The sequence below is a fragment of the Saccopteryx bilineata genome, chromosome 9 (assembly GCF_036850765.1).
Source record: "Saccopteryx bilineata isolate mSacBil1 chromosome 9, mSacBil1_pri_phased_curated, whole genome shotgun sequence".
Lineage (NCBI taxonomy): Eukaryota > Metazoa > Chordata > Mammalia > Chiroptera > Emballonuridae > Saccopteryx > Saccopteryx bilineata.
In genome coordinates, this window is record NC_089498.1 from 93523278 (window position 1) to 93550879 (window position 27602).

The window sequence follows — 27602 nt, forward strand, 5'->3', positions numbered from 1 at the left end:
AGGTAAAGTTGGGTGTTTTCAGATGCATTGAATAAGAAGGGATTTAATAGAAAAGGACTGAACTTTGGCAAATTAAAAGCAGTAGATGTAAATGGTTTGTAGGAACAGACTGAAAGTGGAAGTTAATAAGAATATACCTGTTCTTACTAAGATTCCTAAAATACATTGATATGTTACTGAATATACATTTATTTTTTAAATATTTGTTGTTTTATCAGCTGTACCACTAATCAAAGGCTATCACATATAACCTGATAGAATGTTTTGTTACAATGTAGTTTTACAAATACACACAACTATGGCTGTTACACTTTTAATGAGGTATAAAATGCATCAATTCAAAAGGCTGTTTTACATACTCATTAGCATAGTGATTAATGTAAATTTAGGAACACACTGTGTTAAATCTCAAAAACTAGTTTCCTGCAACCTTAAGATAATGGAAAGGCTTGGAGTTTTTACCCACCACCTGTATTCAAGTTCTAAAGTGCCTGGGGGGAAGGAAAATAATAGGCTTTTTCCAGCAGTGACTCAGGAATTCCAATAAAGCTGCATGGCAATGACACAGTCAAACTGAAATGTTCCCAAGAGGGCTTTCTAAATGACACCACCACACACAAAGTATTTCCAATACCATACACAAAGGCAAGCTGAGTGGCTTAATAGTTAAAGGCCCGGAAAGTAGGTACATATATCAGATAATCTAAAAACAGTGTAAATCCTATTTATCTCCTCAGAGAAACTTCTTAAAGCATGGACATGACTCTCAGATACTAAGAAAACATCAGGTTTCATAAAGCTTTAATAAACACCCCAAGGCACAAGTGTTCATAACAGCCTGTTCACTAAACATTAAATACAAACTGCATTATTCTTTTAGAGGAAAAGGTACACTGCTTGTATTAAATAAGAGGATGTTTAATGTATCCCTAGTTAAAAGCACCAAGTTTCAGGCTCAATTTCCATTTACACAGGATGCACCAATGAATGACCTTTGGGCAAATGCTAGTTCAGACACTACACTACCAATGTCTTTATTCTTTGATCAATTGGCACTGAGGCACTGTTGCCTGCATTCTTCAGAGTATTTTCAGAGGTTAGAACCACCCTGCATATCTGCTTAAAGCACTTCAGAGCCCTTCCAAAAGAGCTCTCTAGATATTTTAATAACATTTAGAGAAGGAATGACAAAATCTGCAGTAGCTAAATTTCTTCCAAAAGAAAATCATGTAGAATCTGACATACGGGCTAAATGTTTTGTAATTAATGTCAAAAAATAGCACAATGTTAATACATACATTGGTTTTTGTTTTTTTTTTAAATAGCTATATTCTCAAGGTTATTTGTGTGAAATACACAATGCATTAAATAGAAGAAAAAATTTCTACCACTAATGAAAGAAAACCCATAGCAACGAAGCATTCTAAAGAATAATACATCAATACCTTGGTTATAGAACTATTTAATTGTTAAAACTATAGTGTTTTAATGTACTAGGTAACAACTCAATCTAAGGAGCCATGAAGGTTATGAAAGAAATACTAAGATTTCTAGTGTAGGGGTGAGTTAACACTATAAGAAACAATCATTTCAGCATCAACAAACAGCCTTTTTCTTTTACACAGTAACTCATAATTTGATCATTTATTTCTCTTCACTAGTTTAGAATTAGGCAGGAAAGGAACTAAGCTGACTGGTCACACCCAAAAACAATGATTTGGCAAGCTGCAGTCACTCGGCTCATGGAAGTATGATTTGCAGAAAAGTTGCTTGACTCTAGTACTCCATTCCTTCACATCTGAAAAGAAACATCCACAGATAAAAACTCAGTTCACTGTAGGATAAAAACATTTCTCACTGTAAAGCACTGGCTCATTCATTTCTGAAGCTATTAGAATTCACACAGGTTCTAAAAATTCCCAACTACATCATCTTGAAAGGTTACTTTCAAGTATGTCCTAGTCATTTCATAAAGGAAGTTCAAGTGAAATATATGTTATCATAAAGCAAGTTCAAGTGAAATACATGAAATTTTGTGATCTCCCTCTCTCCTAGCCTCACTTGCTTAATATTCATTCCAATAGTAGGAATATGGTTCAGTGGGCAAAGTGAATTCATGCGTAAGACAAAAACAGTAAAATCAAATATTTACGCAAAAGGCAGGTACCCACCTGTAGAGGAGTTTGATACAACCACTTCTCTCTATCTACTTTAAGCTGCATACAGGCAAAGAGATCACAAACTGCTGGGAGGCCATAGCAGTCAGGGGGAAGCGTGTGCTCCTCCTGGAGAGGTGAATTAAGTAGTACTTCCTGCAGGAAGACAAGAATGGCGGGTTGCTACAAATAATTTCCCCAATACAGTGTCTGTAAAGAAGATGTAAACGCTGGGTATTCTCTCTAATAAGAGTAAAGGTGACCACAGTTTCCTCTGCCCCTAAATCTTTTCCATAAATAGCAATAGCAATAAAACTGGCTGGGCTTTTTTTTTTTTTCTCTCTCTCTGCAGGATGGGGATTAAGAACCTGAAATTTTAGTCTGAATAATCATAAATCATTCTGTTGCTAACATGGCACCAAAATTTATATTTAACACAAATTTAACATGTTTTAGGATCTAGACCATTTGCAAGGTTTGGCATTAGGAAAGTAAAAATCTATTAAACATGTGTCAAATGGTGCTATTTTGATGTCTGCACCCACCTTGGCCTTCTTTCGAAGTAGCCACTTATCTTCTCCTACAGAGAACTGGCTGATGTTTCCTGTCTTCTTTCCTGGCGAGACCCAGTCAGCTGCGTTAAAGGGACACCAGGAAATGGTCGCCATGCCCGGAAGCTTTTGTTTGCCAGCTCTATCCTTGGTACTAGGCACTTCTATGGTATGTCCTTCTTTGCATGAGCGTGTGGTGAGCCACTCTGACAAGGGACTGTTCCTCAGCACTTTGAAGGAATCGGCAATTCTAGAGGGAGACATTGGCTTTGGTGTCTTAGCTTGTTCTGTCACCTCTTTTCTGGAAGGACAGAGCCACGGTTTTAGAGAGTCGGCACACATCTCAGATCCGGGTTTTGGTTCCACAGGCATACCATTCTTATCTTTCCCTTCTTTCTCCAGCAGCCACTTGCACAGGGCCTCCCTCTCACAATTGTCATCACACACACACTCTGCAAAGCTGGTACAGGGCTCATTGGCTTTACAGACCTCCTCTACTTTATATGGGTCCTGGTGGTTCTGGACAAGCCAGTCCTCGATAATCAGACTGGGAGTGGACAAGGATTTCTTGGCCTCCATGTGGTCATTCAGGCACTTCAGATTGCCCAGGTTTTCAATCTCCACACCTCTGGGCTGGTGGCCCTGACAGCTGGTGCAGGAATCGGGCCTAACAAGCCAGTCACTCACCCTGTAGGGCTCCTGGAACACTTGGAACAAGAGTTTCCACTTCTCACTGGCTTCACAGTCATCGCTCCCATTCTCCAGCTTTGGGGACTCCTCAGGAGTCACCAACCAATCAGAAAGATCCATTGCATCTTGATCAAGAAGCTCTAGATCTTCAACCTTTTCAGCACCAGTGAAGAAAGAGCTGGTGGTAGAACAGCCATTAGCCTTTGGGTAACTTGGTTTTTCAGCCTGCTGCTGACTCTTATGGAGCCAGTTTTCCAGGCCCTTTAGGTTGCCCCACGCATTACTGAAGAAACTGCAGACTCTGGCAGAAGTCTGCACAAAAAGTACACAACATTAGTTTCCCAGAACATTGTTACTGCTTTGGGATTCAATGATAAGAGTATTTGCCGCCTGACCAGGCAGTGGCACAGTGGATAGTGTTGGACTGGGACACAGAAGACCCAGGTTCAAAACCCCAGGGTCGCCAGCTTGAGCACAGGGTTGCTGGCTTGAGGTTAGGATCATAGATATGACCCCATGGTCACTGGCTTGAGCCCAGAGATCGCTGGCTTGAAGTCTAAGGTTGCTGGCTTGAGCAAGGAGTCACTTGCTCTGCAGAGCCCCTCAGTCAAGGCACAAAAGAAAGCAATCAATGAACAACTAAGGTGCCACAATAAAAAATTGATGCTTCTTATCTCTCCCCCTTTCTGTCAGTCCCTATCTGTCCTTCGATCTATTGCTTAAAAAAAAAAAAAGAAAGTTCTATTTGCCCATTAACTGCATTGCCCAATATTTCTAAATTTAAGCCGAGACAAGGGATTTCTCAGTTGCAATGTTATCAAATATATATATATATATATATATATATATATATTTGAGCACATTGAAAATATATTCTGCAATTTAAAAAACTGAAAAATATTATAGGCAAACTAGGAGAAAGCATTTATAGCATAGATTGGAAGAAAAGTTATTTCTACATAATATGCTTTTATGAATAAAAAGAGCAAAAGATATGATTAGGCAAATCATTTTTAAAAAGGCTAATAAACATGAAAATTCAATTCCCTTAAAAATCAAAGAAACTCAAAATTATTTTGTGTCAAATGAGGAACAAACTGGTAACTACCACTATTAGCGCAGCTTTGAGGAAGCAAGAACACTCAATACTCAACTGGTAGGACTACAAATTGGCATCAATTTCCTAGAAAGCCAAGTTGGCAATATGTACCTAAAACTAATCAGGGAATGCAGTTTCTAGGACTTTATTCCTAAGGAACTAACAAAGACTGTATACAAATAATTAGCTCCTGGGTGTTTAGAAGAACTTTGTTTATACTCAGAAAAACCGGAGATTTAAGTTATAGCCAATTGATGAAACATTATATACTATTAAGAATTTTATGGAAAAAATAAGTAACAGAAATATTCATGTTTGAATAAATCTACTAGCCAAAATAAGATTTACAGGATATTTTTAAAGTATATGTATGCACAGAAAAATGAGGTATATAAATAAAAATGTTACTGAGTTGTCTCTACATGTTGGGATTACGGGTTTATATTTCTTTATATAGTTCCTTGTTTTCTATCTATGGTGAAGAGTTGTCATTACTGTATTAAAAGTCATTAAAATTGCATGTTTCAGGCCAGAACAAAAAACTAAACAAGACATGCTATTAGTAACTAACGCCATCTACTACTACTGTATCTACCTCAAACGAGAAAGCAACCACACACCTGACTGTTCTCCAAGGTCTGCTTTTGCATGAGCCAATCCTGGAGATGGGTGCTGGGCATATGAGGAGCCTGAGAACCACTGGTAGGTTTACTTCCAAGGAGCCATTCACTGAGAGGGACAGCTGTGGTGCTGGATGCTGACTTCTGCTAATCACACAATATTTTGCTGCTTAACGAGGCAATGTCAGATGGAGCAGAAAGTTCACCACAAAAGCAAGAGACCCAAGCTCTCTAATCTTGGCTTGGCACCAATCCTTCAAAAGTTACATGACCTCCCTAAGTATCCATTTTCACAATTATAAAACAAGAAGTATAGCTGAGCTCCAGGGTTCTCCTCAACTCACAATCTCTAGAAACCTATATTCAAAATGCCTTTATAGAAGTAAACCCTCAGACTGGCTGGGTGGTGCAGTGGCTAGACTGCTGTTCCCCACCCACCCACCCCCGCACTGCCATACCCAGATCGTGTGTCCAACCCCAGACGTAGGTACACGATGCAGTCAATGAGTGCACAACTGAATGTACTAAGTGGAACAATGGATTGATGGTTTTCTCTCTCTCCCTCCCTCCCAACCCCTTTGCCCTCACTCATTCTCCCTTCCTCTCTCAAATCAATGAAATAATTTTTAAAAAAAAGTAAATCATCTCTATGAATTTATAAAGAAAGGATCCCCAAGAGGAAACCAAACTAATCAGAGAGCGGATGACAATTTTTATGAACTAATGGGTAATAATTCCTTTCTCTCTCAACACCTATAAAACCTCTAAATTTATGTCTCACATTCAGTCTCAAGAAAAGCATTTCATTTAATTGTATAAACTAACTCATTATCACTGGTGTCTTTTTAAAAATATATGTTATTTTAAAAAAAGGTAAGTTAGCCACAACCCAAAAGAAGTATTAGCCAAGTAATAACTCAGAAACAGAATTACATGTTACCTGCTCTGGCAATGGGATGTTGCATCTTTTCTCCATGAAGGGTCCAGTATTTGATGAACTGGCATGAGCCATCAAGTGCTCAGCAATTTGCTACAAAATAAAAGCAATTAATGTTATACTTTCATACCAAAAAAAGTGAAACTGTAATTCCTAGATTTCAAAAGTATTAAGCAAAACATTACTACCTATAGAATATTCTTTACACTAAATTCTATGACTTACAAAGTAGTTATCAAGTCTGAGAATCATACTCTATTACATAAGTATCATCATACAAGACAATTCACCAGAATTGGTAGCATTTTACATTTTTGTTGTTGTTGTATTTTTCCAAAGTTAGAAGCGGGGAGGCAGTCAGACAAACTCCCACAAGCACCCAACCAGGATCCACCCGGCATGCCCATCTGGAGCATTTTGTTCCATTGTGGCTGGAGCCATTCTAGCACCTGAGGTGTGGAGGCCATGGAGCCATCCTCAGCACCTGGGGCCAACCTTGCTCCAATGGAGCCTTGGCTGTGGGAGAGGAAGAGAGAGAGAGAGAGAGAGAGGAAGGAGAAGGGGAGGGGTGGAGAAGCAGATGGGCGCTTCTTCTGTGTGCCCTGGTCAAGAATCGAACCCGGGACTTCCACATAGCAGGCTGATGCTCCACCACTGAGGCAACCGGCCAGGGCCAGTAGCATACTATTTTTAACAAGATCCAAATGAGACCGTGTTTGGTTCTCTATAAGAAGCACCATTCAAGTCATAAATTTTTTAAATTTTTCCATTGATTTGAGACAGGGAAAAGAGGAAGGAGAATGGAGAGGAGGGGGGAGGGAGAGGAGAGGAGAGAAAGGAGGGAGGGAAAAGAGGGGAGGAGGAGGGAGAGGAGGGAGAATGGAAAGGAGGGAGAGGAGGAGAAGGGGGAGGGGGGAGGGGAAGGGGGAGGGGTTGGGGAAAGGTGGGGGGAGGGGAGGGAGAAGAGGGGAGAGGAGGGGAAGGAAGCATCAACTCCTTATTACACACTCAGTTGTTCCACTTAGTTGTACACTTACTGATTGCTTCTCATACGTGCCCTGACCAGGGATCAAACCCACGACCTCAGCACAACAGGACAACATTTCTTCCACTGAGCCACCCGTTCAGGGCTTAAGCCATAAATTTTGTAAGAAATATGTCAAAGGTAAATTAAAAAATATAAGATGAATTATAGCAATTGTCCAGGAGTCAGTATCACATTTCAAGAACTACCAACCTAATGTTCTGTCAACTTAATCAGGAGGTGAAATTTCTGAAGTTCACCAAAATCTCAAGAAAGCCTCTAATCACAGTAAAAATGTGACAGCTGTAAGACCATCTGTGAGGCCACAGACCTGAGAAGTACACTATGGGCCATCAGTATTACTCACAATTGTCTTGAGGGACCCAAACGTGGTGATGGCCTGCCGCAGAGAAGTTGTGTCTGCTTCAAAGAGCAGGACAGTCGGATCATCTGGTTTGAGGGTCAAACTGCCCAGTCTGGAAAAAATAAATAAATGAAACCTGACTATTTTTAAGGAGCATCTATTTCAACTTCATTCAAAACAAAAGACAAATTGTGAATTATCTGAAATGCTTGTGCTTTTCTAAGACTCTCAACCAAAGGGAGATGACTTAACCATGCACTGAGTATAATATTAAATATATAAAGCAGAATATCTGATCACAGAAACAGAGAAGTCAAGTAAATCCAATACATACCATGGGTTACAATACCGACTTTTCTTTTTAATACACCAAAGTCAAATCACCAAAAATCAAACATGCAAAACTAGTCTTTACCTCTCCAGGCAAACGGAGACTTGATTGGCTAGATCTTTGTTCTGGGTGCACTCCAGCTGATGAATAAGACAATTGAACTGGCCTAGTTGCTGTAAGAAAAATGAAACCATGTAGCCACAATGATCCTCAAAGCACAAAGTGTACTCAACAAACAGTACCTCAGATGAAACTTTTACCTCGTCTACATTAATGCTACAATACAGGAAAGGCATTCTCTAGAAACCAGAAACCAAGCTCAAACCAATCACAGCCTTGCACCCACCATACCCAGGAGAGCTGTTGGGCCTGCTGCTGGAGCGCCTCCTCTTTAAGCTGATAGAGGAGATCTGCCTGTTCACACAGCCACACCTCACGGCTTCGAAGGCATTCCAAGTGACGACTTATGCAGCTGTGAATCTGAGCTTTAATCTAGGAAAAAATATTGTTTAATAAAAAAATATTCAATAAATTATTAATTTAATAAATATTAATTATATTTAATTTAATAAATTTATTAAGTTAATTTAATAAATATTAGCTTCATTAGTGTCTTAAGCCCAAAGAACACATTTCCCATAGAACAGTGAGGTTCTTAAACTTTTGGGAGTCACAATTCCTTCTGGCTGTCCAATGACTGATGTCTATAGGGCAGGGGTCAGGAACCTTTTTGGCTGAGATAGCCATAAACACCACATATTTTAAAATATAATTCCATGAGAGCCATACAATGACCCGTGTACATTACGCATTATCCAATAAAAATTTGGTGTTATCCAAAAAGACAGCTTGATTGACTCCAGCACCCCCAACCATGAACATGAGCGGCAGGAAATGAATGGATTGTAATACATGAGAATGTTTTATATTTTTAACGTTATTATTTTTTTATTAAAGATTTGTCTGCGAGCCAGATGCAGCCATCAAAAGAGCCACATCTGGCTCACAAGCCATAGGTTCCTGACCCCTGCTATAGGGCATCATCCCAGAGCAATGCATATAATCAAAACTGTGCCTAAAATTTCTGGATTTAGCGTCCCAAAGCCCCATGGACTCAGTTTAAGAATTCCAGCCATAAAGGCATTCCGAACCTCTAAAATCCTTCTACAATACTTCTCCTCTTAAGAGGATAAGGTTTATTTTCGGTGTTCAAAGTAATCAAAAGAAAATACAAGGATACATCATATAATACTGACCCCCCTCGGTTTTTCATACAATTTTATAAATTTGTAAGTGAAATAAGAAAAAAGTATTAACATAATAGCTAGTCTTCATCTCTCTTCTTACCTACAAATAAGCTGTCCATGTACACAGTAGGCCAATTTAATAAAGATATCATTACATGTCAATATCCTAAGACCACTAGAAGAGACTAAGTAAAATTATAAACTAAATGTTTCTGAAAGCATAAACAATGGTTCAGAAGGGTAAATGTAAAAATCTTAAGAAAATCAAAAGATATAACTTATCCATGAGAATTATCATAAAAACTTTTAAAACACATTTTGTTATATAATCAAGTTGTATTTCAAAGTTATCTAATACACCTTGGTCTACCCATTCATCAGAATATTACAAAGCCAGTGGAACAAACATTTCATTCTTGCTTGCTCAAAAATATAAAATCATTTACAGAACCATGCCACCATCAAAACCATGCTACTACCAAGTTACAAGATGGGAGAGGAGCCTGACTAGGCAGCGGTACAGTGGATAGAGCAGAGGTCCCCAAACTTTTTACACAGGGGGCCAGTTCACTGTCCCTCAGACCGTTGGAGGGCCGGACTATAAAAAAAAAACTATGAATAAATCCCTATGCACACTGCACATATCTTATTTTAAAGTTAAAAAAAAAAGGAAACAAATACAATATTTAAAATAAAGACCAAGTAAATTTAAATCAACAAACTGACCAGCCTGACCAGGCGGTGGCACAGTGGATAGTGCGTCGGACTGGGATGCAGAGGACCCAGGTTCGAGACCCCGAGGTCACCAGCTTAAGCGTGGGCTCATCTGGTTTGAGCAAAAGCTCACCAGCTTGAACCCAAGGTCGCTGGCTCCAGCAAGGCATTACTTGGTCTGCTGAAGGCCCGCAGTCAAGGCACGTATGAGAAAGCAATCAATGAACAACTAAGGTGTTGCAACGTGCAATGAAAAACTAATAATTGATGCTTCTCATCTCTCTCCGCTCCTGTCTGTCTGTCCCTGTCTATCCCTCTCTCTGATTCACTCTCTGTCTCTGTAAAAAATAAATAAAAATAAATAAAATTTAAAAAAAAAAACTGACCAGTATTTCAATAGGAACTAGGCTCCTCTCACTGACCACCAATGAAAGAGGTGCCCCTTCTGAAGTGCGGCGGGGGCCAGATAGATGGCCTCAGGGGGCCACATGTGGCCCGCGGGTTGTGGTTTGGGGACCCTGGGATAGAGCGTCGGACTGGGACGCAGTGGACCCAGGTACAAAACCCCTAGATTGCATGCTTGAGCACAGGCTCATCTGGTTTAAGCAAAGCTCATGAGCTTGAGCCCCAAGGGGCAAGGGGTCACTCGCTCTGCTGTAGCCCCCTTCCCTCCCCCCCGTCAAGGTACATGTGAGAAAGCAATCAATGAACAACTAAGGTGCCACAACGAAGAATTGATGCTTCTCATCTCTCTCCCTTCTTGTTTGTTCCTATCTGTCCCTCTCTCTGTCACACACACAAAAAAAAGATAGGAGAGGACAAGATGCAGTACCATCCTTCCTACACCAGTACACTGCTCATTCATTTTGTTTTGTTCTGATTTTGGTTTTTTTTATTGATGGCAATGCTTGGCACAGGAATCACCCAGAGGAGCAATCAAAAATATGTGCTGAACAAATTCTCTAAAAGGGTACAAGGTTTCTGAGGCTCTTCTAACATCAGTTTTATCTCCCTTTTGAATCCAAGGCATCAACCCTTCAGGCAGACCATGCAAGAGGCATGGGGTATAATATTTTGGTTGGCATGGAGAAGCCAAGCCTTTGGCCATGCTTTAACCCAGTGGTTTTCAACATTTTTATACTTAGGGATTGGTGAAAATAGGAGAATTATTTTGGGGACTGCTAAGGCAGGCATCACCCTGAGCATAAGTGAATTTGACTAAGATCATTGGATCTTCCTACATCAGGGTGTGGTTCACTCTTTCGCAGATCCGTACAAAATTTCTGGCGGACCAGCAGCTGAAAAACACTGCTATATCCTTGTGATAAGAGTCCAGACAAGGCAAGAGAAAAGCGCACATCACACCTCTCGCAGGTTATCTTTAATTTGTTGTTCAGCCCGGAGAACTCCACCAATAGCAAGCTCCAAGTCCCTCTGTGCATCACAGCACTTCAAAAGGGGTTCTCTATTGCTGGAGCCATTCTGGTCCTGGGAGGTACTCATTCTGCTCACTGTTCCTTTAAAAGAGAACAAACAACAAAAAGAGCAATCCAAATTACACCATAATTACAACCAAAAACTACCTTTCAGTCATCCCCCAAATGATCATTCCAACCAGCTTCCAGTTACTAACTGCTTACATTACTCCAACAAAGGACCTGACACATAGTATGATCTGAATAAATAATGCCTCCTCTCTCCACTCGCCACTATTGTGTTCCTGTCACAAACTTTAGTAATACTTTACTTTACATGCAAACAGCTACTTCTGAAAAAATACACCCATTTTTCTGAATCAATAGTGCATACAGCCTGCAAAGAGTTGAAAGAACATCAGAGTGTTAAGTTTCTATTTAGAATACACATGAAGTCATAAAGGGGCATGTGTTCTTGTTTTACAGATTTAGAGGTGAAAACTATAAAGTCTACAAGGATCCATAATTACTTTGAGAAGAAAAGCTGCAAAAAAAAAAAAAGCTTGTAAACAATTTAGAATTTAGAACATTATTTAGATCTGGCATTTACTTAAATTTATTGAGAAGACAGAATTTTTCATCTAATTTTTCTTTTTTATGTATTTTTTTTTTTAATTCTGAAACAACTTAGAGCTGGCTTCATAGCTAGGAAGCTCTCAAGAATGTAAAGCTGGCCCTGGCCAGTTGGCTCAGTGGGAGATGTCAGCATGGCATATGAACATCCTGGGTTCGATTCCCGGTCAGGGAAAACAGAAGCGACCATCAGCTTCTCTACCCCTCCTCACCCATTTCTTTCTCTCTCTTCTCCTCCTGTAGCCATGGCTTGAGCAAGTTGGCCCCGGGGTGCTGAAGATGGCTCCATGGCCTCTGTCTCAGGTGCTAAGAGCTTGGTTGCTGAGCAACAGAGCAACGCCCCAGATGGGCAGAGCATCACCCCTTAGTGGGCTTGCCAGGTGGATTCTGATCAGGGCCATGCAGGAATATGTCTTTCTGCCTCTCCTCCTTTCACTGAATTAAAAAAAAATGTAAATCTAACATAATTTCATAGGATTCTGACATAAGAAAGGTACTTACAGAAATTAGTGTGGTCTCTCACAAGCTTAGGTTTACGAGAGGTAAGATATCGAAGTGGGAAGAACAGCATATAAACAATGATATAGTGGTATGAGACTGCAACAGAGGAGCTAAAAAATGCAACGAAGCAAAGTTTGACAGAAGCCACTGATGTCTATCCTGGATCAATTTAAAAAAATGGTTTTTAAACACTTAGAAAAAGAAAGCAGACCCTGGCCGGTTGGCTCAGTGATAGAGCATTGGCCCAGTGTATAAAAGTCCTGGCACACAGGAGAAGCAACCAACTGCTTCTCCACCCCTCCCCACCCGTCTCTTTCTCTCTCTCTCTCTCTCTCTCTCTCTCTCTCTCTCCATCCTGTGGCCATGTCTCGATTGGCTCAAGCAAGTTGGCCCCAAGTGCTGAAGATGGCTCCATGGCCTCGCCTCAGCTACTAAAATAGCTCAGTTGCCAAGCAACAGAGCAGCTGCCTCAGACGGGCAGAGCATCACCTGGTAGGGTTCTTGCCAGGTGGATCCAGTCAGGGCACATGTGGGAGTCTTGTCTCTGCCTCCCAGCCTCTCAATAAGAAATTAAAAAAAGAAGAAGAAAGCAATGATCACTGTAGCCCAGCATGGATTCACTAAGCCCTAAGACACCAAAGTTATTCCCTTGGACAGTTTTAATAAACTGGCCAGTCAATGCAATGTTATAGACATGATATATCTGGACAACAGTAAGACTTATGACAAGGTTGTATGCTATCTTTGTGGACAAAGTGAATATGGGCTAAATAAAAATACAATTAAATTAAACATAAGATAAATTTTTAGAAAGTACTCAAAGAATAATGGGCTGAAGCCAGTTTGTAGCATTTTTAGAGGTGTGTCCCTGTTTTCCCAATTATGCAACTGTTCTCCCTCTTCGGATGAAAACACAGAAGGCAGACATTCAGGTTGGAGATGACACGGGATTGTGAAAGAAAGATTTCAAAACAACATCTACAACGCTGTAAATTTTCTGAACTAGAATGGGGGAGGACAAAGTGGAAGAGTATTTTTAAAAGGATGGAAAATTTTAACTGAAAGTGAGCCCTGTCTGAGGTAGCAGCAGTGTGCTAAATCTTAGGAAAAAAACCCTACACATTCCTATGCTTGTCGTAGGACTAATCTGTTCCATATTTATTAGACAATATTTGAAATTTCTTTATAAAAACACACTTTAGAAGGAAGCATTCTGAAAACCATAAAAATTTTCTTCAGAATAGAGGCTGTTTACCCTTTGTATGAAAAGTCTCTTCTCAAATATTTGCAGACATGTTCAGAATCACCCAAAGTGAGAGGAGGAGGATCAACAGGAGAAATCTGAGGCAATATATTAAAAAAAAAAAGCACATCCCAACAGTCCTAACAGCAATGACCTCAGAGCAGCCGGCCTTCAGCAGGACAGCAGCCTACCCAGTCCTTGAAACGGTTGACTGCTCACCTGAAACAAAGGAAACTGTGGCTTAAACTGCATTTGAGGCCTAGGTTTAGGACCAGGCAGCTATCACAAAGCTGGAAAGGGACAAAAGTAGTGTGAGCCTCATCTTCTAACATAAAACTGTGGGAGGAAGAAGCCCAATAGGTTTTCTCCTGACCATCTCAGCAGAAGTTTCACATTCAGGAACTAAAGACTTCCTGTAAGAAACTGAAAGAGTCAGGGAACTTCCTAACTTCCCTGGTTATTCTGTTACCTCAGTCTGTTTTTCCCAGGATTTGACAGGAATCCCTGAAATTTTTTCCAACCCTTGAAACACCAGGTGTACCTATTGCGCTGCCTTCCTATTCATACTGTAAGCTGCCCTGTTTTAAGTATAGGCATTCGTATATATACACTTGGCACACACTGTAGGAACACTGAGAAATGCTTACATATTACAAGTGAAATGTTAGCTCAGATCTAGAGAGCTGGAGTGCTCCCACATGACCACAAGTTGCTTCACTTGGCACTGTGCTTAGTTATATGCAAGGCGTATTTCACTGTCTTTCAAAATTTGGTGTTAACCAAATTTCACCTGTGCCAAATTTCCCACATTTGTGTGAAATGCCACAATGCCTGGCACAATGTAAAGTTTAAACAATAAAATTAAGTTAAAATGTTGCTTCATAAAGTCAAAAAAAAACAGAGCTCTAGGTCAAGTGGGAGACAAATTCAAACTCGCTGCTGACTGTATTGCAGACTGGATTGCTATACTGGATCCCTGAAGTAAGTCCTCCCAATTCAATCGCATGCACTGCCTACTAGGAGGACAATATAGCAGAAGTACACAAATTAGATTTTTCTTTTATCACTTGTGAACAGAAGGCAAGATAAGATTTAAGTTACAAAACTGCCTGGCCTATTGACACAGCATCGACATGGAACGCTGAGATCGCCAGTTCAAAACCCTGGGCTTGCCCAGTCAAGGCATATAAGGCAAGCAATCAATGAACAACTCAAGCGAAGCAACTATGAGTTGATACTTCTCATTCCCCCCACTTCACTCTCCTCTCTCTGTAAAATGAATACATAAAATCTTTTTTAAATTAAAAGTTGTAAAATTCACTTTCCCCCACATACTTACTAATTAAGTTTCCAAATTAAAACAAGTGTCAGTCTTCAACATAGTCATCTTGTTAGAACAAGGTCTTTAGAGCCCATCTGCCAGCCACTAAGAAAACCCGTTTCATTTCTGAGCGGCCATGGTGCTTGTCCCTTTGCTGCCCTAGGCTCTGCCCCTCCTCCCAATGGGGCAGTTAACTTCCTCAGCCTAGATTCCAAGATGGAAGCTATGTAATGCTCACCCTCTTGCACTGGAAAATCAAAGCTGAAATCCAGAACCTCATTACACAGCTGAATTTAAATCATAATGAGATGAAGCCTGAGCTAGCTTTATGAAATGCCACATTTAAAGAGACTTGTTTGAGGTAACTAGTTCACATAGCCATTTTCAACAAATCACCATTTGTTCCACGTTCGAGCACTAGTGTAGCAAGCATAATGGTTAGGATGTTACTCCGAGGTCTGACAAACCCAAGTCCAGCTGCATTTGCAAAGCTTGAGACCCTTGAATTTACTTAAATTCTTCGGCCTCAATTCTATGGAAATAAATGGAGAAAATGACAATAACTACAAAAGGCTACAGTAAAGTTAAAGTGAGACATTATCTGCCTATTAGCAGTTAACCCAGACCCTACAGACTGTATTTTTCAACACTGCGCTTATTGTTTGTTGGTCAAATAAGTTTGTAAATATGATATTTATGTTTGCTCGCTTATAGTTTGTAGTGGGTGTGAGGGACAGGATGTAAGCAGGCAGGGTTGTTATAGCCTAAGGCTTAGTTTTAAGACTAAGCTTTTCCCCACACCCTTGACTGATTGCATGATGTGGGGTGGTGCACTCTCATGAGGAATCCCATTATGCCTCAGATAAGTGACCTTGTATCAGAGACTTCCTTGTTTGTATACTGGATTAAAGGTTTTGATTTCAAAACTATAAAATGGGGCAGAGAAGTCCATGCTGGGAGAGAGCAAAGAAAGGCTATGTGGAGGAGAGGAGTAGCAGCCAAGATGGCAAAGTGCTGAAGAAACCAGTTTGTGCAGAGTTTGTGCAGGGAGGAGGTAGAAACCTTTGATTCTAGGTAACTCGGATAAGTCAGTGGCTTTAGGAGCCCTGAATGGAAAGGGAAGTGTTCTCCCACTGTGTGTATTTCTTGCCCACCGAGTGCAAGCTAGGATTAAAGGTGATGGATCACCAGTTCTTGGCTCCGTTGTTTCATTACCGTCTGTCTGAATCAAATGTGAACCTGCATGGGCCAGGCGGCTGTGATGGTGGCCATGGCTACAGGCCATACATTGTTGTTATGTTTATCTGGGAACCTTGGACCCTTCACCTTTGGACTCTAGAAAGCAGCAGATGCTAAAAAAGGCTTTGAAGTGAGAAGGCCCTGACTTATAATCATTTAGCCATAAACATAGTATGCACGTTTGCCTGTTTTCTCACCTGTAAAAAGACTGGACCAAATCAGCTCTAATTCTAAAATTCAAATCAGTGAAAGACTACTAAAAATGTCTTTTCATATTCCTGTTTAAAACCCAAACTACTGCCCTACCACCACCTTCCAAAGAAGATTGCCTTAAACATATATTTTTTGAGACAAAGTTAAAAGTAGAAGTGCTCTATGGTCAACCATGGTGTGAAAATATTAAATGAAAAATTTTATAAATAAAAAATTCATTAAAAAAAAAGTGTATGTGCTTTTTAGAACTTAGGGAAGTTCTAAATCCTCTAGGGCAGTAGTTCCAACCCCCAGGCAGTGGTCCAGTACCGGTCCGTGGGCCATTTGGTACCGGTCTGCAGAAAAAAAAAATAACTTACATTATTTCCATTTTATTTATATTTAAGTCTGAACAATGTTTTATTTTTTAAAAATGACCAGATTCCCTCTGTTACATCCGTCTAAGACTCACTCTTGACCCTTGTCTCAGTCACGTGATACATTTATCCGTCCCACTCTAAAGGCCAGTCTGTGAAAATATTTTCTGATATTAAACCAGTCCGTGGCCCAAAAAAGGTTGAGGACTACTGCTCTAGGGTTCTTTAAGGGAGGGGGAAAAGAAGGAGAGACACACATAATCTTCCAACAATAAAGCTCCAGGAAAACCTGGCGCTTTCCTCAAAGAGCTCTAAAAACTACATATACCATATTTACACAATGCTTTGCACAAAGCATTGTTATCAAGTCCGAAGATCATGGAAACAGAATTGAGCAACCAACCACAAATGAAGCTAAGTCACTATCACATGGTTCAACCATAAGATTTCCAGAGTTATGACCCACTTGTAACTGCCACAAACCACAATCTGAAGTTGGAAAACACTTCACCATCTCTTTAGTGCACTGTCATTTCAAAGATGAAGCAACCAAGGCCCTGATCATCTCAACAACCCACATGACACTCCACAGCCACAAGAGAGAGATTTGGATTCCTACTGTCTAGTTTTGGATTCCACCTGTCTGACCAGCTCGTTCTTCCTTTACTGTATTATCATACACAAATTAGTTTTATTTTACCAACACCAAAATTTAAAATTAACACTTCAAAATTATCATTTCAATTACCATTCAAATAGTAACATTTGGGTTACTATTGGAATTAACTTCCATTAAGATTCTAAGTCCTGAATTTGCATAGCCCTTAATAAATTATGACAATTTACCAGAACCTTCTTCCTTGGGTGATGCAAACAAACAAACAAAAAAATAGTACCTTTCTATGTCAGAATAATCAAAACACTGCCCAGCACCAATGCCGAGTATGGAGAGAAGCAAGAGCCCAGCTCTGATCCCAGACCTGGATCACAGCCACTCAGTTCCATCTGTCCATCTGCATGAAGGCTCAGATCAGATCATCTCTCCCTGCGGCTCCCAGTTCTGTCTGTCCCACTCCCTTTTTACCCCTCCTCTCAAAAAAAAAAAACTAAAAAGTCCACTTTTTATTTATTTTCCTGGCATCCTAATCACTGCTAGAAATCCAAGCCCTTAAAACAGAATCTACAAGATACCTCTTGTTCCATGGATACTGAATTTGAAAAACTGCAATTTGTTACCTTTGAAGAGCCTACCTACACATACACGGTTTGGCAAAAGAAGGTTTACAGTTGTAATGTAAATAAATATAATAACTAACAATAATACAAGAATAAACTGTTTCAAGTACTCACAACTGTAAACCTACCCTTGCCCAGCAGATATTTGACTAGATGTAAACCTTTTCAGGAAAAAAATTATAATAGTGAATATTCCGCAGTTTTACCTTGAGACATTTCTTCACTTCACACGTTCGTTCCTTCAGTTAAAATAAAAATAAAAGTTGTTTTTAATACCACATTTATTAAATCAAGGGTTATTTATATCTTCTGTTAGCCCCAGCCCACTTTAATTCTTTACTAAGTTCTTTCCGAAATTCGAGATCTGATTCTCCTTAATTTTTTAAAACCACGCAGATAAAGGAAGCTAATGCCTGCAAATTAGGTCATAAACTCACAACAATATATTTAAGACTGTCGCCTGCGCTCAGATCTGTCTGCCTTTACACCAGCAACGCTGAACAATCAGTCCCAGCTCATTAACTTCCCAGCAGTAACAGCAAACTGACCACTAATGCCCAGTAAGGCTCGGCCAGTCCGAAAGCAGCGGTACTCCCCACAGCTCCTTCAGCCCGGACCGGCCACACACACACACCCCGGCCGGGGCCCCCGTTTATGCCGAGCCACCCAGCATACCTCGAAGGCTCGTCCTGCCGCGCTGCCGCAGAACCCCAGCACTTCACCCGGGACACCGAAAGTGAGTTCCGGGCCCCGTCACGCTCGCTCACAGGACAGACTATGGCAGCGGCAGGGGCACGCACTTAGGCGGCAGGGCGGGGCTCGGACGTGCCCGCAGCACCCAGGGGGAGCGGCTGCAGGCCTAGGTCCCCGCCCACGCCAGCCCCCTGATCCCCGGTCCCCGCCTTCCGCGTGGAGTGCGGGCCTACCCACCTCGCGCCCCAAATGTCAACCCGTTTAAGATTGAAGGGCTTTGCTGCCAATCACTACAGGGAAATAAACGAGTGGCAGTAGAGGCTTACGGGTTACTATGGAAGTGTGCCTGGCCAGCAATTTAAGACTCTCACTGAGATGATCCCTGACAGCCCGCTGCGGTCTGCCACGGCTTTTGTTGGGCTCTCAGACACCTGACATCCCGGGCACACTTCCAACTGAAGCCCCCACCGCCGTGTCCCTCTGCTCCCTTCTCTCACCCATCCCTACAGACCTCCGACCTCCGTCCACTGTTGCTTTAACCTCACGGATGCTTATCACTCAACAAGAGCTGACTGAGCGCGGTCCATATACCAAGCACTATTCTAGAAGCTACGACTACTGAAGTGAGGTTGAGAACCCTGCCTGGAGAGACAGTAACACAATGCACAGTCGTGAATGAGACCCACCCGCTTGGTACAAAACCTGGCTCTGCCACTTGTAACCTTAGGCAAGTCACTTAACCAATCTGTGCCTCAGTTTCCCATCTGTAAAAATGGCAATATAAGGCCCTGGCCGGTTGGCTCAGTGGTAAAGCGTCGGTGTGCAGGAGTTCCGGGTTCGATTCCTGGCCAGGGCACACAGGAGAAGCGCCCATCTGCTTCTCCACCCCTCCCCCTCTCCTTCCTCTCTGTCTCTCTCTTCCCCTCCCACAGCCAAGGCTCCATTGGAGCAAAGTTGGCCCGGGGGCTGGAGATGGCTCTAGGGCCTCTGCCTCAGGTGCTAGAATGGCTCTGGTTGCAGCAGAGTGATGCCCCCTGGTGGGCATGCCAGGTGGATCCCAGTCAGGTGCATGCAGGATTCTGTCTGACTGCCTCCCCGTTTCCAGCTTCAGAAAAATACAAAAAAAAAAAAAAGGCAAAATAATGGAACCAACCCAATGAGAATTACATGAATTACTATGTGTAAAATGTTTAGGACAGTGCCGGGCACACAGTAAGCACTTTCTGTCTGATGAGTATCATGTTCATGTTACTACTAAGGAAGGAAGCTCCCCTGTACCAAGCTTTTCTTCCTGGTGAAAAGAAGCTTCAAGGACATTTTATGTTTAGGCAAAGCACTCAGAGATTTTTGTAAAGGGCACCTTTGTAATTCAAATTGTATGACTTGTACTGTTACTGTAATTTGTTTGTATAATGTACTTCATTCCCTGCATTGGAATGCCTGTGGTGTAGAAAGCAACAAGCAAAGGGGGTAGAATGTTGGACAAATAAATTTGTAATATATGATTTTTGTGCTTGTGTGTGATTTACAATGAGGGCTAGGCAACACCAGCTAAAAGTGGTCAGTGAAATCAAAAATTATCTTCCTGCTTGGGAAGGGCTATTATTTTGCTAATGGAGAGGTTTTCATATTAGAAAGTTTTAAAGAAGGAAGGAGAAGTCAGACTCCTCCTCCACCCCTCCTCCACTGAGGAGGAAGGAGGAATGCAGGGAGAAGGGACCCCACAGGAGATTATCTGAAAAACCCCTTCCTCTCCTTTTCTTAAAAGTTTTTAAGACCTTGCCTGACCAGGCAGTTGCGCAGTGGATAGAGCGTCGGACTGGGATGCAAAGGACCCAGGTTCGAAACCCCAAGGTCACTGGCTTGAGCGCAGGTTCATCCAGCTTGAGCATGGAGTCGCTGGCTTGAGCGTGGGATCATACACGACCCCACAGTCGCTGGCTTGAGCAAGGAGTCACTCGCTCTGCTGTAGCCTCCTGGTCAAGGCACATATGAGAAAGAAATCAATGAACAATAAGGAGCTGCAACGAAGAATTGATCTCTCTCCCTTCCTGTCTGTCTGTCGCTATCTGTCCCTCTCTCTGACTCTCTGTCTCTTTAATAAAAAAAAAAAAGAAAGAAAAAAGCTTTTAAGACCTTAATGGGCGATTTCCAATGCTTATTCTCTGACCTGACCTAAACTTCTTCCCATCCTGAAATCGTGTGATTGACCTGTACCTCTACAAAGGGATCACAAGTCCCTTGCATGCAAACCTGTGTTCTGTAAAGGGTATATAAGATGTAAGAAATTAACCTCAGGGAGCACGTGTCTTTGAAGCTACTAGCCCCACATGCTCTGCCAACGTTTTAATAAATTATTCTCCACTAATAATGTTCTGGGTGTCCATCCTCCACTGGGTCACTTTGCTGCAACACTACATTCTGGCCAGAAGACAAATCTAGACAGCACTGACATCCTCTTTCAGTTAATCTTTTAAATGTAAAATACTTGCTCTTATTTATGCATACAGAGCTATTTTTGTAAAGAATAAGAGTAAAGCAAAACCACAAGACAAAAAAAGGGAACACAAAAGCCCACTGCCCTCAATTAAGCATCCCTTAGACTTCAAATGAACAGTGGGGGGCAGGAGGAGCAGCTTGATCCCATTTCAGGCATTTAGTGCCAAAAATACTGAGAAAACAATTTCTTAATTTAAAATACTTTCACTGTATAACATTTTGTGAAGATACAAAAAAAAACCTACTGTGGGTCAAATAAGTTTGTAAATATGATATATAGATTTACTCGCTTATAGTTTGCATTGAGTGTGGGGACAGGTTGTAAGCAGGCAGGGTTGTTATTCCCTAAGGCAGGGGTCAGGAACCTATGGCTCACGAGCCAGATGTGGCTCTTTTGATGGCTGCATCTGGCTGGCAGACAAATCTTTAATAAAAAAAAAATAATGTTAAAAATATAAAACATTCTCATGTGTTACAATCCATTGATTTCCTACCGCTCATGTTCATGGTTGCGGATGGCTGGCCAATCACAGCTGTCCTCTGGGACAACACCAAATTTTTATTAAGATAATGCCTAATGTACACAGGTTGTAGCATTGCTCTCACAGAATTACATTTAAAAATATGTGGCGTTCGCCTGACCTGTGGTGGCGCAGTGGGATAAAGCGTAGACCTGGAACACTGAGGTCGCCAGTTCGAAACCCTGGGCTTGCCTGGTCAAGGCACATATGGGAGTTTATGCTTCCTGCTCCTCCTCCTCCTCTCTCTCTAAAAATCAATAAATAAAATATTTAAAAAAAAATATGTGGCGTTCATGGCTCTCTCAGCCAAAAAGGTTCCCAACCCCTGCCCTAAGGCTTAGTTTTAAGACTAAGCCTTTTCCTCCCTAAGTGACTTTGTATCAGAGACTTCCTTGTTTGTATATTGGATTAAAGGTTTTGATTTCTACACTATAAAATGGGGCAGACCCGGAGCTTGCTCTCTCTCAGTTCCTGAGATTAGCAGTAGAGAGAAGAGCAAAGAAAGGCCACGTGGAGGAGAGGAGAAGCAGCCAAGATGATGAAGTGAAGGAGAAGCCAGTTTGTGCAGAGTTTATGCAGAGAAGATGCCGAACAGAGATGAATAAGGCTGGTGAGGTTAGAAACCATTGATTCTAGGAAAAACAGATAAGTCAGTGGCTTTGGGAGCTCTGAATAAAAAGGGAAGTGTTTTCCTACTGTGTGTATTTCTTGCCCACTTTATCCTAGTACAAGCTAGGATAAAGATGATGGCCCACCAGTTCTTGGCTCCGTTGTTTCACTACCGTCTGTCCAAATAAAATGTGAACCTGCATGGGCCAGGCAGCTGTGATGGTGGCCGTGGCTACTGGCTTTACACCTACATACCTCTAAATAATGAAAAGTTAAAATTTGATGGCCCTTTGTACTTTCAGTCAATGGCTAGAAAGGAGGAATTTTCAGCCTGTTAAAATGTAACTGATGCCAAGAACTTTCAACTCTTTTATGTACCCTTATGAAATAGTCACTATGTAAATCCAGTTGACGTTTTGTTGACTGTTGGGCAAATGAGTTGTAAAAGCTGCCTTTTCTGGTTTTGCTCTTATTGTTAAAAATGGCCACTGCTCACATGATGATGCTCTCATGTGATACAGCTGATTGCTTTCAATCTTGGGAAAGGGCTTGGTTATGCTAATGTGTGCTGGGCCGGGGACTTTCACACCAAAAAGTTTTAAAAGGAGGAGCTAGGAGGCCATTTTGAGAAGGAGGAGACCATGTTATTCCAAGGGAAAGAGGCCACATAATTGGAGGAGAGGAGGCAGTCAAGATGGCCGGGTGCTGAAGGAGAAGCCAATTTGTGCAGAGAGGAAAAGGGAGATGGGGAACCAGAGGGGATACCTTTGATTCTAGGAAAACTTGATGAGTGGGTTTTGGAGCCCAGTGTGTTTGTGTTGACTCGCTTGCCAAGTGTAAGCTAGGAATAAAGGTAATGGCCCACCAGTTCTTGGCTCCAGTTTCATTACCATCTTCCCGAATTAAATGCGAACCTACAAAAGCCAGGTGGCTGTGATGGTGGCCGCGGATACTGGCCTTACAGTTGACCATCACCTACATAACCAATGGGCTCTGTGCCATTTCTAAAAGATCCTGAACAAATGCTTAGCAGCCTGAATTGACATAAAGAGAACAGTGTCCGTGGACTTGTATGATGCTGTGGCCTTAAAACCAATGCAGGCTTAATATATATTTGATAAGTGGATGAATAAATGATAAATAAATGCTTGCATTCAGACCAGCCACAATAAGTATGGTATAGTTCTGCTTTAAACATAGATAATCAACTTGATGTCCCAGTAAAGCCTTCATTAATTCAGGAAGGTTTTTCAGAAGTGGAAATCTTTCTGTTACTTTTAGTTTCCTTTCAAACTACAGAAATGATGCCTTAGTATCATCTTTTTTGGTTGCCTTTCAAACAAGATAAAACTGGAGAGGGGATTGCCAACGAAACCATGATTCCATGAGAGTCGCTGAGATAAGAATCTTTTCTAACTTCAGACCAGGCAAAGCTCAGCTAAACAGACCCACAGCACCAGCAGGTTTATCGGTTAAAGGGGAAACATTCCTGTATTTACAGCTGACTCTGGATTTTTTCCCCCTCAGATTTTGTAGTGCCACAGACATTCTAGCTGACATCACAGAAGTCTGGTAGGCTTTCAGAGCTGGAGCTGTGCCCTAACTTCAATTTGAAACTTCTCACCATAATACAGTGAAGGACAGAAAAACATGTTATTTAGTTATCATCACAGTAATACCACTTACCCCTAATTTTACATGGTAAACATCTTGTGGTTTCCATAAGTAAACAAGTGACAAAATATTTTCCTTCCTCTGTAATCTCCACATATGCAAGACTAGCAATAATGCCAAAATAAAACTAATATGTACCCAAAACTATGTTCTCATGACATCTGAAATCGTCCAAATACTAAGACTTAACTTATGTATTACCAAACAGACAAGCAAAAAAGTTTTAACCTATTTTGTCAGTTATTCACTCCTTCACTGAACTGAACTGTTATATTTAGTTATTAAGATTTTTATGGCCTGAACGATGACGGCAGATTGGATAGAGCATCAACACAGGACACTGAGGTACCCAGTTCAAACCCCCAAAACACCAGTTTGAGTGCAGGGTCACCAGCTTGAGTACAGGATCATCACCATGATCTCAAAGTCACTGGCTTGAGCCCAAGGTCACTGGCTTAAGCCCAAGATCACTGGTTTGAGTAAGGAGTCACTACTTCAGCTTGAGCCCTGGGACCCCTGCCCACCCCGTCAAGGCCCTTACGAGAATCAATCAATGCACAACTAAAAGCAACTACAAGTTGATGCTTCTCATCTCTCTCCTCCCTCTCTTTCTCTCTCCCCCTTCCTGTCTCTCTTTCTCTCTCAAATCAATAAAATAAAATTTTAAGATTTTATGTATTCATTCAATAAATATTTATTGAGGGCCTGACATGTACTGTAATAGTCCCTGAGGACATAACGGTGAACTTGCCATCTAGAGAAGAATTTATGCCACTGATTCACTAACAACTAAGCAGAAAAGACTAATTCTATGAAATAAGACAGTGGTCCCCAACCTTTTTTGGGCCACGGACCGGTTTAATGTCAGAAAATATTTTCACGGACCAGCCTTTAGGGTGGGACGGATAAATGTATCATGTGACCAAGACAAGTGTGAAGAGTGAGTCTTAGACCAAGGGCCCCCAAACTTTTTACACAGGGGTCCAGTTCCCTGTCCCCTGTGACCATTGGAGGGCCGGACTATAAAAAAAACTAAGAACACATCCCTATGCACACTGCACATATCTTATTTTAAAGTAAAAAAAACAAAACGGGAACAAATACAATATTTAAAATAAAGAACAAGTAAATTTAAATCAACAAACTGACCAGTATTTCAATGGAAACTATGGGCCTGCTTTTGGCTAATGAGATGGTCACTGTGCTCCTCTCACTGACCACCAATGAAAGAGGTGCCCCCTTTCAGAAGTGCGGTGGGGCCAGATAAATGGCCTCAGGGGGCCGCATGCGGCCCACAGGCTGTAGTTTGGAGACCCCTGTCTTAGAGGTATGTAACAGAGGGAATCTGGTCATTTTTAAAAAATAAAACTATTGTTCAGACTTAAATATAAATAAAACAGAAATAATGTAAGTTATTTATTCTTTCTCTGTGGACCGGTCCCAAATGGCCCACAGATTGGTACCGGTCTGCAGCCCAGGGGTTGGGGACCACTGAAATAAGAGACTGAGATTTAAAGTCCATTAGCAGTTACAAGTGACTTTGAATGTCTCTCAGTATGCTCACAGGGTAAACACCAACCAGTAGATCTCAGGTGGGAGGAAGGATTTGTGTCAAAATATTCTGTGCAATTTTATGAAGTCCCTATAGAGGTTCCAGGGATTCTGGCACAGCCAAGCTGATTGAATAAAATGGAGTGGGGAGTCCTAAAATATCTCCTCCCCCTTTGAGAATCTTCCTTTCCTCACACAGTTCCCTGTGCTTTTCCACTTTTTAAAGACCTGTGTGCCCAAAGTTAATAACGCAATTGTAGAGGTTTGCAAAATATAAAAAAACTTAGACCTCTAGGATTTTCTCTGGGAACCTTTAGAACAAAAGTTCCACACAAGGGGGGGAGGCCTGTAGTGGCACAGTGATAAAGTGTCAACCTGCAGGCTGAGGTTGCTGGTTCGAAACCCTGGGCTTGCCCAGTTAAGACACACATGGGGGTTGATGCTTCCTGTTCCCTACCCCCCTTCTCTCTCTCTCCTTTCTAAAAATAAATAAAGTCTTTAAAAAACTAAATTATTTAGCCTCACCAGGCAGTGGCGCAGTGGATAGAGCGTCGAACTGGGATGCAAAGGACACAGGTTCGAGACCCCGAGGTTGCCAGCTTGAGTGCGGGCTCATCTGGTTAGAGCAAAGCTCACCAGCTTGGACCCAAGGTCGCTGGCTCGAGCAAAGGGTTACTCGGTCAGCTGTAGCCCCACAGTCAAGGCACATATGAGAAAGCAATCAATGAACCACTAAGGTGTCTCAACACGCAACGAAAAACTAATGATTGATGCTTCTCATCTCTCTCCGTTCCTATCTGACTCTCTGTCAAAAAAAAAAAAAAAGAAAAGAAAAATGAAAAAACTAAATTATTTAAAAAGAAGAGGGAGAGGCCCTGGCCGGTTGGCTCAGTGGTAGAGCGTCGGCCTGGCATGCAGGAGTCCCGGTTCAATTCCCCGCCAGGGCACACAGGAGGCGCCCATCTGCTTCTCCACCCCTCCCCCCCTCCTTCCTCTCTGTCTCTCTCTTCGCCTCCCGCAGCCAAGGCTCCATGGGAGCAAGGTTGGCCCCGGCGCTGAGGATGGTTCCATGGCCTCTGCCTCAGGCGTTAGTATGGCTCTGGTTGCAGCAGAGCATCGCCCCGTGGTGGGTGTGACAGGTGGATCCCATCCGGCGCATGCGGGAGTCTGACTGCCTCCCCGTTTCCAGCTTCAGAAAAATACAAAAAAAAAAAAAAAAAAAAGAGGGAGAAAAGAAATAAAATACAAGAAATATTATCTCAATTAAACCTGCAAGCTAGCAAATCTTGCACGGTACAGACCAAGTCACTCGCCTAAGCCACAGGTACCTGCGCCCCGCCCCCACCGGGGTAAGTCCCGGAAGGTCCCGCGTTCTATAAAATTGACAAATATTCCGCTGGGGCCACAGCGCAGACACAAGCACAAGACTACCCGCCCCCAGTCACCGCAGGAAGTATCGCAGCGTCCCAAGTCGGCCGCCCTTACAGCCGCGCTGCGGTGGTGGGGAAACAACACCCCGTGGAACAGCACGTGGTAGAAACAGCTGTCCACCCTCAGGCCCGCCGGCCTAGCTGAGTGACAAAAGGGCACGTCGGGCGGTGCGCACAGCGACCGTTGTCCCCGTTAGGGGCATTGCACCCCCGAAGACAAGGAGGGTGTGCGTCTCTACCGCCGCACGCCCCACCTGGACGTGGGGGCGCCGAGGAGGCGCTCCCCGGTGCATGGTGCCAGTGAGCGGGCGGCCGGTCCCGCCGCCGCCGAAGGGCCACGCGGGGCGGTCCGCAGGCTGCACAGCGCGGGGCTGACGAGGAAACCACACATGTTGCGCACTTTCTGCAGCACGCGGCCCCGCCTAGCTCTCTGAGACTCCGGCGACAGCTAGCAAACGCCAGTAGCTGTCAAGGCCCGGCCGGGAGGGCGGGCGGCGCAGAGAAGGAGGCCGTCCCGCAGGCCAGGTCCTGGCCGCAGTCAGACGGTCACGACGCCCTGACCCGCCGCCGGCGGGAAAGCGGATAGTGCGCGCCCGCGCTCCTCGCCTCTCCGGCTCTTACCAGCTACAAGGGCTGTTCCGGGTGACCCGCGGAGACCTTCGGTGCAGAGACACAGCCTGACAAAGGCCAAGGTCCGGAAAGGCTCTGCTCTCGCGATAGCACAGCCTTTCTCGC

At 42.5% G+C, this 27602-nt stretch overlaps 1 protein-coding gene across 6 annotated transcripts; it reads right to left on the reverse strand.

Moving 5' to 3' along the window:
• Nucleotides 1–1629: 1629 nt before the first annotated feature.
• Nucleotides 1630–27602, reverse strand: NCOA4 (nuclear receptor coactivator 4). 6 transcript variants are annotated; one of them, XM_066242786.1, is made up of 11 exons: nt 27489–27550; nt 18097–18129; nt 11099–11250; nt 8124–8264; nt 7857–7945; nt 7445–7553; nt 6057–6146; nt 5117–5263; nt 2702–3709; nt 2172–2312; nt 1630–1798 (listed from the first exon to the last, which is right to left on the reverse strand). In XM_066242786.1, the coding sequence occupies exons 2-11, from the start codon at nt 18104–18106 to the stop codon at nt 1793–1795; spliced, it is 1893 nt and encodes a 630-aa protein (XP_066098883.1). In that variant the 5' UTR covers nt 18107–18129; nt 27489–27550; the 3' UTR covers nt 1630–1792. The 6 variants fall into 6 exon arrangements, with proteins under 6 accessions (XP_066098883.1, XP_066098882.1, XP_066098884.1 ...); XM_066242785.1 differs by lacking the exon at nt 27489–27550 and adding an exon at nt 18566–18680; XM_066242787.1 differs by lacking the exon at nt 27489–27550 and adding an exon at nt 18566–18679 and having other exon boundaries at nt 5117–5260.